Here is a 15,515-nt window from a genome sequence, read left to right as displayed (position 1 = left end):
TGGTGGGGACAGAATACTCGACAATTGCCATATCGGACCATGCTCCACACTGGGTAGACCTGCAGTTTTGTAAGGACAGCTTTCAGTGCCCACCATGGAGGCTGGAAGTTGGATTACTCGCGGACGAGGCAGTGTGTGAGAAGCTGAGGAAATGCATGCAGAATTACCTGCAGGTGAACGATACTGGAGAAGTCTCGGCAGCGGTGAGAGGGGAGCTGATTTCAATCCAGGCGTACAGCGACTGCACAGGCAGGGCAGAGACGGACCGACTGATTACGGAAATTCGACGGACGCACAGGAGTTACGTGGAATCCCCGAGGCCAGAGCTACTCAGGAAACGACAGAGGCTGCAGGCCAAATTTGTGGTGCTGACTACAGACAAGGCTGTAGAGCAGCTTAGAAAGGTAAACGGTGCGATTCATGAGCATGGGGAGAAGGCCAGTAGAATGCTTGCGCAACAACTAAGGAAGAGGGAAGCGGCTAGGGAAATAGGGAGGGTAATCTAGTGGGTGACCTGGCAGGGCTGAATAAGGTCTTTAGGGACTTTTATAGGAAGCTGTACACTTCGGAACCCCCTGGGGGACCGGGGGGGACGAGGCGATTCCTGGACGGACTGATCCTCCCAAGAGTGGGGAGGGGGTTGGTGGACAGACTGGGGCCCTGGTCAGGATCGAAGAGGTATTGGGGGGCCTGAAGGTCATGCAGTCGGGCAAAGCCCCGGGGCCGGACGGGTATCCGGTGGAGTTTTACAAAAGATTTGCCGGGATAGTGGGGCCGGTGCTATTCAGGGTCTTTAACGAGGCAAGAGACCGGGGGAGTTTACCCCCGACCGTGTCGCAGGCCACCATCTCGCTTATTCTGAAACGGGATAAGGACCCGGAGGCTTGTGGGTCATACGGGCCGATTTCTTTGATCAATGTAGACGCCAAGTTACTGGCCAAGATCTTGGCGACCAGAATTGAGGACTGTGTACCGGATGTAATTGTGGAGGACCAAACCGGGTTTGTAAAGGGGAGGCAGCTGGCGGCCAATCTAAGAAGGATGCTCAATGTGATTATGATGCCCCCGGAGAGTAGGGAGGTAGAGATAGTGGTAGCCATGGATGCTGAAAAGGCTTTTGACCGGGTCGAGTGGGATTATCTGTGGGAGGTACTAGGACGGTTCGGGTTCGGGGCGGGGTTCATCGACTGGGTTAGGCTCTTATATCAGGCCCCGGAGGTGAATGTAAGGACTACCAGGATGACATTGGACTACTTTAGACTGCACCGTGGGACAAGACAGGGCTGCCCTCTCTCCCCTCTGCTGTTTGCGCTGGCCATAGAGCCGCTAGTAATTGCACTGAGAGCTTCTAGGGGCTGGAAAGGGCTGGTCCGTGGGGGAACGGAACATAGAGTCTGCTGTTATCTATATCGGACCCAATGGCGGGGATGGACGGTATTATGGAAACCCTGAGGGAATTTGGCCGGTTCTCAGGATATAAATTGAACATGGCTAAGAGCGAGTTGTTTGTAATTCCGGCGAGGGGGCAGGAGAGTAGGCTGAAGGGGTTGTCGTTCAGGCTAGTGGGGAGAGTTTCCGATATTTGGGGATTCAGGTGGCACGGGACTGGGGCAGGTTGCACCAGCTCAACCTGTCCCGACTGGTGGAACGAGTGAGGGAGGAGGTCCGGAGGTGGGATGCGCTCCCACTGTCATTGGCGGGGAGGGTGCAGACTGTTAAGATGACGATTCTCCCGCGGTTCTTGTTTGTTTTTCAGTGTCTCATCTTTATCCCACGGTCCTTCTTTAAGAGGCTGAATAAATTATTCTGGGATTTGTATGGGCAGGGAAGTCCCCGCGGATGAAGAGGGTGATGCTTGAAAGGAACAGAGAAGAAGGGGGGCTGGCGTTGCTGAACTTCAGCAACTATTACTGGGCAGCCAACATAGCGATGATAAGGAAATGGATGGTGGGTGTGGGGTCGGTTTGGGAGCGGATGGAGGCTGCTTCGTGCAGGGGCACTAGCTTAGCAACACTGGTCACGGCGCTTCCGCCGGTACGATACTCCACCAGCCCGATAGTGGTGGCGGCTCTTCGGATCTGGGGCCAGTGGAGGAGGCATGTCGGGACCTGGGACCCTGGAGCTGTGAAGCAATTGTGCTTCACTATGCTACCGTGCTGCCCTAAAATACAAATTTTTAACAAATATTTGAACTTGCATGTAGATTCCCTAATTCCGAACTTCATGTGGTCCTACAAATACAAATGTAAATGAACACTTTCATTGGACTGATGGGGCAACTGGGAATCCAAGTTGCTTTACTGCGAAACCAGGAAGCAACATGATGTGTGCAGGTTGAAATTCAAACCTTTTTTTTCATTTACACAAAGTAGTTCTTAAGCTGGATATTGTTTGTCTCCAACAATTCACGTTGGTCCAATATGGTAAAGGTAACAATGTGAACAGCAAAGGTCAGATCTGAAGCATTTGCTCCGCAGCTGCTAAGTGATACAAGAAACTCTCGGTCGCTGGTGGGAAGCGCCGTCCCTTCAGGATCTCCAGAGTGATTTTGGGCTTCCCCCCTTCATCTGGTGCCAACGAGGCTAAGTTGGCCAAAATTTCCTTTGTTTTCTGTGAAATATCCTGAAAGGAACAATCAAAATGGGAGTCAGCACCAAGACGAATAAGTCTGTAATTTATTATTTTAACCTTTTCAATTTAAATTTTTACCCTCAGCTACCTGGTGGCTCTGCAAGTGGATTGTGCAACTCATTCAAACCAACAAGGTCTGGAAGTTAATCTCGAACCCGAACTGAAGAGGCTGATGTTAACTGGGACTGTGGCGGATAAGCTACAATTGGCCTCAGTGACCTGAACCATGGGAAGTCAGCATAAGCTCCTGCTTAGTGTGTCACGATCAGCAACCACCCGAGGAAGTTTACATATGGGGACTTAATACTGACTGTGACGTCAACCATGCCTTAAAGGCCCAGCAATACAGACAAATACATTAAGGTTCATGTATGAATGCCAATGTGGGTAAGGCACGAATACAAATTACACCCCAGCATACGATTCAACACTTTCAGGAGGGGGAGGGAGGAAAGGAATTACAAGCAAGTTATGGAGCTGCAACCTGAAACAAACTCATTAGTTTTAAGTAATGTTAGGCTGGAATTCTCTTTGTCTGTTTGCTGGCAGCAGGATTCTCTGGTCCAACCCTGCCTGCGAATTTCCCGACTGCACAGGGTGACTTCAATATGAAAACCCATTGACAGCGGCGGTAACAGGATCCCACCACCAGCAAATGACGCGCCGCATCCCGCTGCCGAGAAAGGTGTGGCTGGGAGGCCAGAGAATCCCGCCCTTCGTCTCCAACTCACGGAGGGATGTTAGGAATGTCAAGTTCTGTATGCGATTATACTTTAAACTGTCTATTTATTTGCAAGATAGAAGAGCATTAGGGGTCAAATAGGGATAGCTATTTAGCATTTTTACTTGGATACAAGGCCCTTATGGCATGGAGATTGGCTTTGAGAGGGAAAGAGCCCATAGCACCACTGCAGTATCAGGTTTCGGGGTGTTTTGTTAGAAATCCCTGAAACTCACAGACGGGTCTGCCATAATTTTTGAAAGCGAGCAGAGAGAGACAGGCAGCTCGTACTGCATCTTTAGGAGAGAAAATTATGGCCCTGATGGTCAACATGCAAAATGCAATTGGGAGCTCGGGCTTCAATTGAAGAGTCCAAGCTCGTGAAGATCTAAAGGAGACTGGAAATTTGAAGAGCTTGACTAGAGGGAAGAATGTCCAATTTGACCTTCACCATGAAAGTCAGTTCTGGGGTTAGATGTTATCCTGCTGGGAAGGGGGGAAAAGGAAGCAAGGCATCGGGAGCTGAGAATAGCTTTGGACTGAAAACCTGAAGAACTAAGTGTCCACTTGAGGAATAGAGTAAAGTATAATCGTGGAGCGGGACTTTCTGTCATTGAAAATAGATCTTTTCAATCATTTAGAGTCTACGCTGTCTACTGAATTGTGTTTAGACAATGTTGCTTTTCATTTTTTTATACAGTAAAAGCTTTAAAACTTGAAATCTTGCCAAGTGATTCTGTCAGCCATTGGAAATTTAATTATTTTTCTAAACGTTACTGCTCTCTATAGGGATCGTAACAGGAACATTAGGCATCACATGTAAAACAAACGAGGCAGGTTTACTTGATTTGATGATAATGTCAGAGCGTTCATGATTGTGCTTTCTGTTGGCAAATTTATTGAATTCATTGCAACACAACAACAACTGACTTAGTAGAATTGGAAATTGACCTTCAGATTACTAGTCCTCTACCATAACAAAGAACAAAGAAAAGTACAGCACAGGAACAGGCCCTTCGGCCCTCCAAGCCCGTGCCGACCATGCTGCCCATCTAAACTACAATCTTCTACACTTCCTGGGTCCGTATCCCTCAATTCCCATCCTATTCATGTATTTGTCAAGATGCCCCTTAAACGTCACCATCGTCCCTGCTTCCACCACCTCCGGCAGCGAGTTCCAGGCACCCACTACCCTCTGTGTACAAAACTTGCCTCGTACATCTCTAAACCTTGCCCCTCGCACCTTAAACCTATGCCCCCTAGTAATTGACCCCTCTATCCTGGGGAAAAGCCTATTACTATCCACTCTGTCTATGCCCCTCATAATTTTGTAGACCTCTATCAGGTCGCCCCTCAACCTCCGTCGTTCCAGTGAGAACAAACCGAGTTTATTCAACCGCTCCTGATAGCTAATGCCCTCCATACCAGGCAACATCCTGGTAAATCTATTCTGCACCCTCTCTAAAGCCTCCACATCCTTCTGGTAGTGTGGCGACCAGAATTGAACACTATACTCCAAGTGTGGCCTAACTAAGGTTCTATACAGCTGCAACATGACTTGCCAATTCTTATACTCATGAAATGAAAAAAATGAAATGAAAATCGCTTATTGTCACAAGTAGGCTTCAAATAAAGTTACTGTGAAAAGCCCCTAGTCACCACATTCCGGCGCCTGTTCGGGGAGGCTGGTACGGCCAATGAAGGCAAGCATGCCTTCTTGACTACCTTCTCCACCTGTGTTGCCCCTTTCAGTGACCTGTGGACCTGTACTCCTAGATCTCTCTGACTTTCAATACTCTTGAGGGTTCTACCCACTGTATATTCCCTATCTGCGTTAGATCTTCCAAAACCATTTACCCAACCCCTCTTTTGTAATTTCTTTTCTCCTTATCACTCCTGAACATTTGTTGAGATTGCGAACTCATGAGGTTTGGCTTTTCCCTTCATCATTTAATGTGAGCATAAGTATGGTTATCAAGCAGAAAAGCATTTGTGAACTGAAAGAAGGAATACTCAGTGGCAGGGGTCTAAAAGAAGAAAATAAGTCTGAACCAAATAACTACTAATGAATGGAACAGACACTATGTACTCTCCAAAGTTCTGCAGACAAAAATATTGTAGCAAATAATTACCTTAATCACTTGACCATCTGATTTATCAGAGTCACTGGCTGACTGGACAATGAGTTGTCCAATGTCCTTGTGCAGTTTACCCATTGTCATTGTTTCTATGGGGAGAGAGAGAGTTAAAAAGTTCCACCTATTTCATCAAACTGTAATAATTTAATTCTGTGTTAGTAGATCTCCCTGAGATGTTGTTGTGAGAATGGATGTTATTTAAAAAATATTTTGGGGGGAATATTGTGTTATTCTGTGAAGACGGAGGAGTGTGTGTGTGTATATGAGTGTATGATTTAATTAAGATGGGATAAGGGTAATAGTTACCTATGGGAACTGGGGCATGAAAAGGAGGGAAGGTGCTAAATGCATGCTACGGTCAAGTGGTTTCATAAGCAAATAGGCTAGGTTTAGAAATTTGCATCAGGAGATACATATGGACCTTTTTCAAAGCTGTTAATTTTTTTAATTCATTCATGGATGTCGGCATCGTTGGCTAGGCCAGTATTTATTGCCCATCCCTAACTGCCCTTAGAGAGAGTGGCACTTAAGAGTCAATCACATTGAGGCTTCCGGGCGCGGCTATGCAGGGCTAGGTCGCATATTCGGCAGCTCCCGCTTGGAACGGACTTTTGGGCTCTTTTACAGGGCCCCCACGGCATTTGTTTGACATTTTCCGGTGTGGGAAGAAGACTGCAGCATTCCCCTGACAGTGTCCCCCAGGAATGTTATGTCTTTTGGCTGCCAGACCCGGCAGAAACAGTAAAAGATTTGGCTTTGGCTGCAGGTTTAGACAAAAGCCTCTTCCAGCATGCAGGCGGGGGAAGGGCAAGCTTAAAGATGCAATCTGACTTGACTCTATCAAAGGTGAATTCTAGCAGCAGAGGGAACAACTGTGAAAAGATCTACCAAGGCCATTGAAGAAGCAGGGACGAGGCTTCCGGTGGCGGCCATGGAGGAGTAGGTTGCGCATTCAGCAGCTCCCGTCTGGAACCGACTCTCAGACCTTTTTCAGGAGTTTCCATAGACTTTTTGGGGCAGACTGGTGAAGCAAACACTGCCAACTTCTATGAAACGGACCAGAAGTGTAACGGCCAAAGGAGCGGCACTGGAGCAACGGGAGAAGCGAGGGAAAGAAAACAAAATGGCGGCGGCCAGGGACAAAGGGAGCTGCAGGAGTTCATCAAGCGCTGCTTCGAGGAGCAGCGCGAGGAGATGCGCAAGGAGATGTTGGCGCCTATGCTTTCGGCAATTGAAGGACTCGGGATCACGCAGAAGGCCCATGAAGCTAAGATCCAGGAGGTACAGAAAAGAGTCAGTCAGAACGAGGACGAGCTCGTGGGCCTGGCGGTGAGAGTGGAGCAGAACGAGGCGCTACACAAGAGGTGGGCGGGAAGACTCGAAGACCTGGAGAACAGGTCGAGGAGAAAGAATCTGCGAATCGTGGGTCTCCCTGAGGGAGTGGAGGGGGCTGATGCCGGGGCATACGCGAGCACGATGCTCGAGGCGATGATGGGCACGAAGGCCCCTTCGAGGCCGCTGGAGTTGGACGGGGCACATCGGGTGCTGGCGAAGAAGCCCCAGGCAAATGAGCCGCCAAGGGCGATGGTGGTGAGGTTCCACCGGTTCACGGACAGAGAGTGGGTCCTGAGATGGGCCAAGAAGGAGCGGAGCAGTAAGTGGGACAATGCAGAGATCCGAATATACCCGGACTGGAGCACGGAGGTTGCAAAGCGGAGAGCGGGTTTCAACCGGGCCAAAGCGGCGTTGTACCGGAAAGAAGTGAAATTCGGAATGCTGCAGCCAGCGCGACTGTGGGTCACATACAAGGGCCAACACTATTACTTTGAAACGCCTGAAGAGGCGTGGACCTTTGTACAAGCCGAAAAGTTGGACTCTAACTGAGGGTTTGTGAGGGTGGGGGGGATGTTTTGGGGTTTGATGTGTGATGGTTGTTGTATATAGGGGGCCAATCACGCGCAGGAAATGTTACATGGGCTGGGGGAGAGAGACAAGGCCGCGACAGGAGCTGCGCCAGAGGGGGTGGAGCGGGCTTTGGAAAGCGTGGGGTGTTTTCCCGCGCGCGGGAAGAAAGGTGGGAAGGGGAACGAAGGAATGCATATGGATTGGGAGACTCCCACGCGGGGAGGTCAATGGGACGGCGGGGGAAGCCGGGGTCAGCAGGCGTCAGTTGACTTACGGGAGTGACATGGGGGGAGCAAAAAAGCTAGACAGGGGTCTAGCGGGGGGGGGGGGGGGGGGGGGGGGTTGCTGCTGCACTGGCCGAAAGGGAATGGGACACAGAAGAGGTGGTCGGGACGGGAGTCCCCCCTCTGGGCGACTGGGGGTGAGGGAGGCGTGGACACGGGACTGGCCCAGAAAAGGAGATGGCTAGTCGGTGGGGCGTGTGGGGGGGGGGGGTGAGAGCCCCTCCAATCCGGCTGATAACGTGGAATGTGAGGGGCCTGAATGGGCCGGTGAAGAGGGCTCGAGTGTTCGCGCACTTAAAGGGACTGAAGGCGGACGTGGTGATGCTCCAAGAGACACATCTGAAGGTGGCGGACCAGGTCAGGTTAAGAAAGGGATGGGTAGGACAGGTATTCCACTCGGGACTGGACGCGAAGAATAGAGGGGTGGCAATATTGGTGGGAAAGCGGGTGTCATTTGAGGCCAAGACTATTGTAGCAGACAATGGAGGGCGATATGTAATGGTGAGCGGTAGGCTGCAAGGGACGTAGGTGGTGTTGGTAAACGTATACGCCCCGAACTGGGATGATGCAGGATTCATGAAGCGCATGTTGGGGCGCATTCCGGACCTGGAGATAGGAGGCCTGATAATGGGAGGGGACTTCAATACAGTGTTGGATCCAGCACTGGACCGCTCCAAACCAAGGACTGGAAAGAGGCCGGCGGCGGTCAAGGTACTTAGGGGGTTTATGGATCAGATGGGGGGAGTGGACCCATGGCGGTTTGCAAGGCCGCAGGCCAGGGAATTTTCTTTCTTCTCCCATGTACACAAAGCCTACTCCCGGATAGATTTCTTTGTTCTGGGTAGGGCGCTCATCCCGAGAGTGGAGGGGACGGAGTATTCGGCTATAGCCGTTTCGGACCATGCCCCGCACTGGGTGGAACTGGAGCTGGGAGAGGAGAGGGACCAACGCCCGTTGTGGCGGCTGGATGTGGGACAGCTGGCGGACGAGGTGGTGTGTGGGAAGGTGAGTGGGTGTATCGAAAGGTACTTGGAGGCCAACGACAACGGGGAGGTGCGGGTGGGGGTGGTATGGGAGGCGTTGAAGGCGGTGATCAGGGGAGAGCTAATTTCCATTAGGGCTCATAGGGAGAAGACAGAGGGTACGGAAAGGGAGAGGTTAGTGGGGGAGATTTTGAGAGTGGACAGGAGATACGCAGAGGCCCCAGAGGAAAGATTACTTGGGGAAAGACGACGGCTCCAGACAGAGTTTGACCTGTTGACCACAGGGAAGGCGAAGGCACAGTGGAGGAAAGCGCAGGGGGCGACCTACGAGTATGGGGAAAAGGCTAATCCAATGCTGGCACACCAGCTCCGTAAGAGGATGGCAGCGAGGGAAATAGGGGGAGTCAAAGATGGAAGGGGAGCCACGGTTCAGAGTGCGACGAAAATAAACAAGGTATTCAAATTCTTTTATGAAGAGCTGTACAGATCCCAGTCCCCAGCGGGGGAAGAGGGGATAAGACGATTCCTAGATCAGCTGAGATTCCCGAGGGTGGAGGAGCAAGAGGTGGCTGGTTTGGGGGCACCAAGTGGGTTGGAGGAGCTGAGCAAGGGTTTGGGGAGCATGCAGGCGGGGAAGGCCCCGGGACTGGACGGATTCCCGGTGGAGTTCGACAGGAAGTATGCAGACCTGTTGGCCCCGCTACTGGTGAGGACCTTTAATGAGGCAAGAGAGGAGGGGACCCTGCCCCCGACAATGTCGGAAGCGACAATTTCTTTGATCCTAAAGTGGGACAAGGACCCACTGCAATGTGGATTGTACAGGCCGATCTCGCTCCTCAATGTGGATGCAAAGTTGCTGGCAAAAGTGCTGGCCACGAGGATCGAGGACTGTGTCCCGGGGGTAATCCACGAGGACCAGACGGGATTTGTAAAGGGCAGGCAACTAAACACCAATGTGCGGCGGCTCTTAAACGTGATAATGATGCCATCGGAGGAGGGAGAGGCGGAGATAGTGGCAGCTATGGACGCGGAGAAGGCCTTTGACCGAGTAGAGTGGGAGTACCTCTGGGAGGTGCTGTGTAGGTTTGGGTTCAGGGTAGGGTTTATCAATTGGGTTAAGCTCCTTTACAGAGCCCCGATGGTGAGTGTACTGACATACCGGCGGAGGTCGGAGTACTTTCGACTGTACCGAGGGACGAGGCAGGGGTGCCCCCTGTCCCCCCTGTTCGCATTGGCGATCGAACCATTGGCCATGTCATTGAGGGAGTCTAATAAATGGAGGGGCGTGGTCCGAGGGGGAGAAGAGCATCGGGTGTCGCTATATGCGGATGACCTGTTGCTGTACGTGGCGGATCCAATGTGGGGGATGGTGGAGGTCATGCAGACTCTAAGGGAGTTTGGGGAGTTTTCGGGCTAATAAGCTCAATGTAGGGAAGAGTGAGCTCTTTGTATTACAGGCGGGGGACCAAGAAAGAGGGATAGGGGACCTACCGCTGAGGAGGGCGGAGGGGAGCATTCGCTATCTGGGGATCCAGATAGCCAGGAATTGGGGGACCCTACATGAACTGAATCTGACGAGGTTGGTGGAGCAAATGGAGGAGGATTTCAAAAGATGGGACATGTTACCGCTCTCGCTGGCGGGTAGAGTGCAGTCGGTCAAAATGGTGGTCCTTCTGAGGTTTCTGTTTGTGTTTCAGTGCCTTCCCATCGTGATCACTAAGGCCTTTTTTAAGAGAGCAGGCAGGAGTATTATGGGGTTTGTGTGGGCGAATAAGACCCCGAGAGTAAGGAGAGGGTTCCTGGAACGCAGTAGGGACCGAGGAGGGTTGGCGCTGCCAATCCTGGGGAGCTACTACTGGGCAGCAAATGTGGCGATGATCCGCAAGTGGGTTATGGAGGGAGATGGGGCGGCATGGAAGAGGATGGAGATGGCGTCCTGTAAAGGAACGAGCCTGGGGGCGTTGATGACGGCACCGCTGCCGCTCTCACCGGCAAAGTATACCACGTGCCCGGTGGTGGCGGCAACGCTAAGGATCTGGGGCCAGTGGAGACGGCACCGGGGTGCAATGGGAGCATCAGTGTGGTCCCCGATCAGGGGTAACCACCGGTTTGTCCTGGGGAAGATGGACGGGGGTTTCCAGAGCTGGCATCGGGCGAGATTGGAAGAATGGGGGAACTGTTCATCGATGGGACGTTTGCGAGCCTAGGGGCACTGGAGGAGAAGTTCGAGTTACCCCCGGGAAATGCCTTTAGATATATGCAGGTGAGGGCTTTTGTGAGGCGACAGGTGAGGGAATTCCCGTTGCTCCCGGCACAAGAAGTTCAAGATAGGGTGATCTCGGGTGTATGGGCCGGGGAGGGCAAGGTGTCGGAAATCCACCAGGAGTTGAAAGAGGGGGAAGCGCTGGTAGAAGAGTTGAAGGGTAAATGGGAGGAGGAGCTGGGGGAGGAGATCGAGGAAGGTCTGTGGGCTGATGCCCTAGGTAGGGTTAATTCCTCCTCCTCCTCGTGTGCCAGGCTCAGCCTGATACAATTTAAGGTGGTCCACAGAGTGCACTTGACGGGGGCGAGGTTGAGTAGGTTCTTTGGGGTAGAGGACAGATGTGGAAGGTGCTCAGGGAGCCCGGCGAACCATGTCCATATGTTTTGGTCATGTCCGGCACTGGAGGGGTTCTGGAGAGGAGTGGCGGGAGCAATATCTCAGGTGGTGAAAGTCCAGGTCAAGCCAAGCTGGGGGCTAGCAATATTTGGAGTAGTGGACGAACCGGGAGTGCAGGAGGCGAAAGAGGCCGGCATTCTGGCCTTTGCGTCCCTAGTAGCCCTGCGAATGATCTTACTAATGTGGAAGGAGGCGAAGCCCCCCAGCCTGGAGGCCTGGATAAATGATATGGCTGGGTTCATAAAGTTGGAGAGGATTAAGTTTGCCTTGAGAGGGTCTGCGCAGGGGTTCTACAGGCGGAGGCAACCGTTCCTAGACTATCTCGCGGAGCGTTAGAGGAAGGTCGGTCAGCAGCAGCAGCAACTTTGGGGGGGGAGGGGGGCGAGGGGTGGAGGGGACGTCCTGGGAGGGGGGTGGAAGGGGGGACTGCCTGGGAGGGTGGATGAGCAAGAGATAACATGAAGGGTTGGGGTAACTGGCACGTACGGGTGAGGGCCAGTGTACATTTTGCCATGTATATATCTTGCTCTGCGCGATTTCTCGTTTTTTTTTTTTGTTACGAGGAGGGGGGGTTATTGTTTGTAAGGGAGAAAAATTGTGTTAAAAAACTTTAATCAATATATTTTTTTTTAAAAAGAGTCCCAGGTTCGATCCCGGCTCTGGGTCACTGTCCGTGTGGAGTTTGCACATTCTCCCCGTGTTTGCGTGGGTTTCGCCCCCACAACCCAAAGATGTGCAAGGCAGGTGGATTGAACACGCTAAAATTGCCCCTTAATTGGAAAAAAATGAATTGGGTACTCTAAATTTACTTTTAAAAATGACTGGATTTTTTTAATGGTTAAACATCTATAACAAGAGTAAAAATAGAGCGGGCAGCACGGTGGTGCAGTGATTAGCACTGCTGCCTCATGACGCCGAGGTCCCAGGTCCGATCCCGGCTCTGGGTCACTGTCCGTGTGGAGTTTGGACATTCTCCCCGTTGTTGCATGGATTTCGCCCCCACAACCCAAAGATATGTAGGCTAGGTGGATTGGCCACGCTAAATTGCCCCTTAATTGGAAAATATTAATTGGGTACTCTAAATTTTCTTTTAAAATAAAGAATAAAAACAGAAAATGCTAGAAAAACTCAGTAGGTCTGGCAGCACCTGTGGAGCGCTGGGAAAGAGACATCCGAACTCGAAACATTATCTCTGTCTCTCTCCACATATACTGCCAGACCTGCTCAGTTTTTTCAGCATCTTCTGGGTTTTTTTATCAGGTTTCCAACACCTGCTTTTATATCTCTAAGGGAGTGTTGCCTGGAAGGTTTTATTGTGAATCTGACCAAGTAGAGTGTATTTGCGGGGTGGGGGTGGAATGTTCTGAAAACTAATTTTAACTATTTACCTGTAATCTTGTGTGCTTAAGTTTTCTTTCCGTCTCATAAATAAACCTTTTACTTTCAATTTTTTGAAACCCCTGATGTGTTACTGGACTTCTTTCTTCTGAGATCAGTCCAATGCTATACATTGGTTCAAAATAAGTACAAAGCCTAATTCTCTGAACATAATACATATTGATGGCAGTGAGTATAAAGCTGCTGCAAATATTTAAAAAACACAAAACTGAACAATATCTTGTTAACAATAGCGAGATTATACAAATGCCCTGCAAAAAATAAAATCACACTTAAACCAATGCTTTCATATTTTACCAGTATGTTTACAGTATTCTTAACCAACTACCTCAAATTACTCCAAACGCTACCAGTGACAGATATGCAGCTCCCAAAACATCTGCTGTCTGATCAGAGGCAACCAGCTCTCCAATACTAGCAGTGCCACTGGGAACGGTGGCCATTGCTGATAGTGTACCCAGAGCTGAGGAGGCGAGCTGTGCTAGATCTAGCCCAGCAGGTGAGTTGGGGTCTCCACAGATGACACACTCAAAGGCCCAACCGAGGGAAAGGGGGGGTCGGGGTTTGTGAGGGCGCAGGGGAACCTGGTGGGATAACACGTTCGGGAGGTCTCTCTGTTGAAGAGGGTCCCTTAAAGTAGAACCCTCCCCCTGCACACCACCAGCACTAAGTTCCAATGGCAGTGGGATCCCTCAAGTGGGCATTAATTGGGGCACTTAGGGTTAAATCGTGGTAGGTGGCAGGCAGGCCACCGCCTGGATTTTGCAATTCCCCTGCCATCATACCCACTGGTCAGGGAGCATATCGTCCAGTCCTATATGAAATCTTAGTGCCAACACTAAGTCCATTGAAAGTTTACGTCGAGGCTTTAAAGTTGTAAAACATCTCAAAAAACCTCGCAAGAGCTGCTATTAAACAGAGTAAGCGGATGTGAGGACGTGTGGCCATTAGCCTAGTTAAAAAGACACATTCCTGGGGACATCTTAAAGTAGGAGAGAGAGTTAAGCAGGCAGAGAGATTGCAGGAGGAAATTCCAACAGCTCAGGGCCTCCTGCTGAAGACATGGCCTCAACAGTTGCAGCGATGAAAATTGAGACCGAACAAGAGGCCAGATTGGAGAGGCGCAGAGACTGTGCAGCATTACAGGTTAGAGAAGGTTAGAGAGACAGGGAGGGACGAGGCCATGATGGGGCTCGACAATTTTAGAATCGAGGCATCGTTTGACCAAGAGGCAATGTAGGTGAGCCAGCACATGGGTGATAGATCAACGGGACTTTACTGAAACAGTAAGTAATAAGTGAAGTCGCCAGCGTCCCAGATGATGCTTTCCCCTTTGAGGGGGAGAGCTGACTGGTGGTGACTTAACTTGAGGATCATCACACCTCAGGCGGGGCGGGGGGGGGGGGGGCAAGGTTGAGAAGGTGGGGCCTGCATGAATAATCTCAGCGGGAACGGGAATTGGCCTCGCTCTGCATCACAAACCATCTGTCCAGCCAACTGAGCTAAACTGGTCCCCACTGAAACCAGAATTGCAGTGAAGCAGTAAAACACCAGCGATACCTTTAGCATGTGGCGCAACAATGATTTCACTTTCTACCAGGTTCACAAACACATCATAGATGTCCGGGCGGTCTGTCACCTTCAAAACTGTGAAACCAGCTACGTAACCTAGGTGTGAAGTGAAAACAGCTGTTATTGAAGGCTGCGGATATTTGCCCGCTATTATTGGGGAAATTATATCAGAGTTCAGCCGGAAATTCATAAGCACTTTACACATCCCAGAGTTTAAATGTTTCTATCAAATTACTGCAGTTCCAAGTGGAAGTAGATATTGCAGGATTAGCCAACAAAAATTATTTTCTATGTAGTTTTGAAAAAGAAAAATATCTTCTCACCGGTGCAAGTCTTCAAGGCCTCAATCTCATCTTGGTTTAAATGCACGTAAGGATGAAGTATTGACCAGTCCTGCCTGTGCCAAATTAATGTAGGCAAAGTCCTGGAAAACAAAGTAATATCTGTCACACTTCTCTGTCAGCGTGCTTTGAAGTGTCAAACTAGATATTATCCTCTATTAACATGCTTCTCCATCTGGGGTTCCTCAGCGTTTTCCATTTCAGCGTTTTACTTGTGGGGTACTGCAAGGATAGGTGCTGGGACCCCAGCTATTCACAATGTATATTAACGATTTAGATGAGGGAACAAAATGTAATATCTTTACATTTCCATATGACATAAAGCTGGATGGGAGGGTGAGCTGTGAGGAGGATGCAGAGATTGTTCCATGCAATTTGGACAAGTTGAGTGAGTGGGCAAATGAACGGTACAATTTGGATAAATACGAGGTTATAGACTTCGATAGGAAAAACGGGAAGGCAGACTATTATCTGAATGGCCATAAATTAGGAGAGGGGAACGTGTAACGAGACCTGGGTGTCCTCGTACACCAGTCGCTGAAGGTAAGCATGCAGGTGCAGCAGGAGGTAAAGAAGGCAAATGGTATGTTTGCCGTCATAGCGCGAGGATTCAAGTACAGGAGCTGGGATGTCTTGCTGCAATAATATAGGGCTTTGGTGAGGTCACACCAAATTGTGGACAGTTTTAGTCTCCTTATCTAAGGAGGATGTTCTTGCTCTAGCGGGAGTTCAGCGAAGGTTTACCAGACTGATTCCTGACGTGTCAGGAGAGATTGAGTTGGTTAGGATTGTATTCGAGGGCGCAGTGGTTAGCACTGCTGCCTCACAGCTTTGAGGACCCAGGTTCAATCCTAGCCCTAGGTCATTGTCCGTGTGGAGTTTG

At 50.3% G+C, this 15,515-nt stretch overlaps 1 protein-coding gene across 2 annotated transcripts in view; it reads right to left on the bottom strand.

Moving 5' to 3' along the window:
• Nucleotides 1–2,277: 2,277 nt before the first annotated feature.
• dennd10 (DENN domain containing 10) overlaps nt 2,278–15,515 on the bottom strand; it is a 35,652-nt gene continuing 22,414 nt past the window's right edge. For both annotated transcript variants that reach the window (XM_072479510.1, XM_072479511.1), the window contains exons 6-9: nt 14,615–14,715; nt 14,280–14,387; nt 5,485–5,579; nt 2,278–2,622 (exon numbers count right to left, since the gene is read on the bottom strand). In XM_072479510.1, the coding sequence (XP_072335611.1) occupies nt 2,452–2,622; nt 5,485–5,579; nt 14,280–14,387; nt 14,615–14,715 (475 nt within the window). In that variant the 3' untranslated portion in view covers nt 2,278–2,451. The remainder of the gene's footprint in view (nt 2,623–5,484; nt 5,580–14,279; nt 14,388–14,614; nt 14,716–15,515) is intronic.

This window comes from Scyliorhinus torazame, chromosome 16 (assembly GCF_047496885.1).
Source record: "Scyliorhinus torazame isolate Kashiwa2021f chromosome 16, sScyTor2.1, whole genome shotgun sequence".
In the NCBI taxonomy this organism is placed as follows: domain Eukaryota; kingdom Metazoa; phylum Chordata; class Chondrichthyes; order Carcharhiniformes; family Scyliorhinidae; genus Scyliorhinus; species Scyliorhinus torazame.
This window is presented reverse-complemented; position numbering and strand designations above follow the sequence as displayed.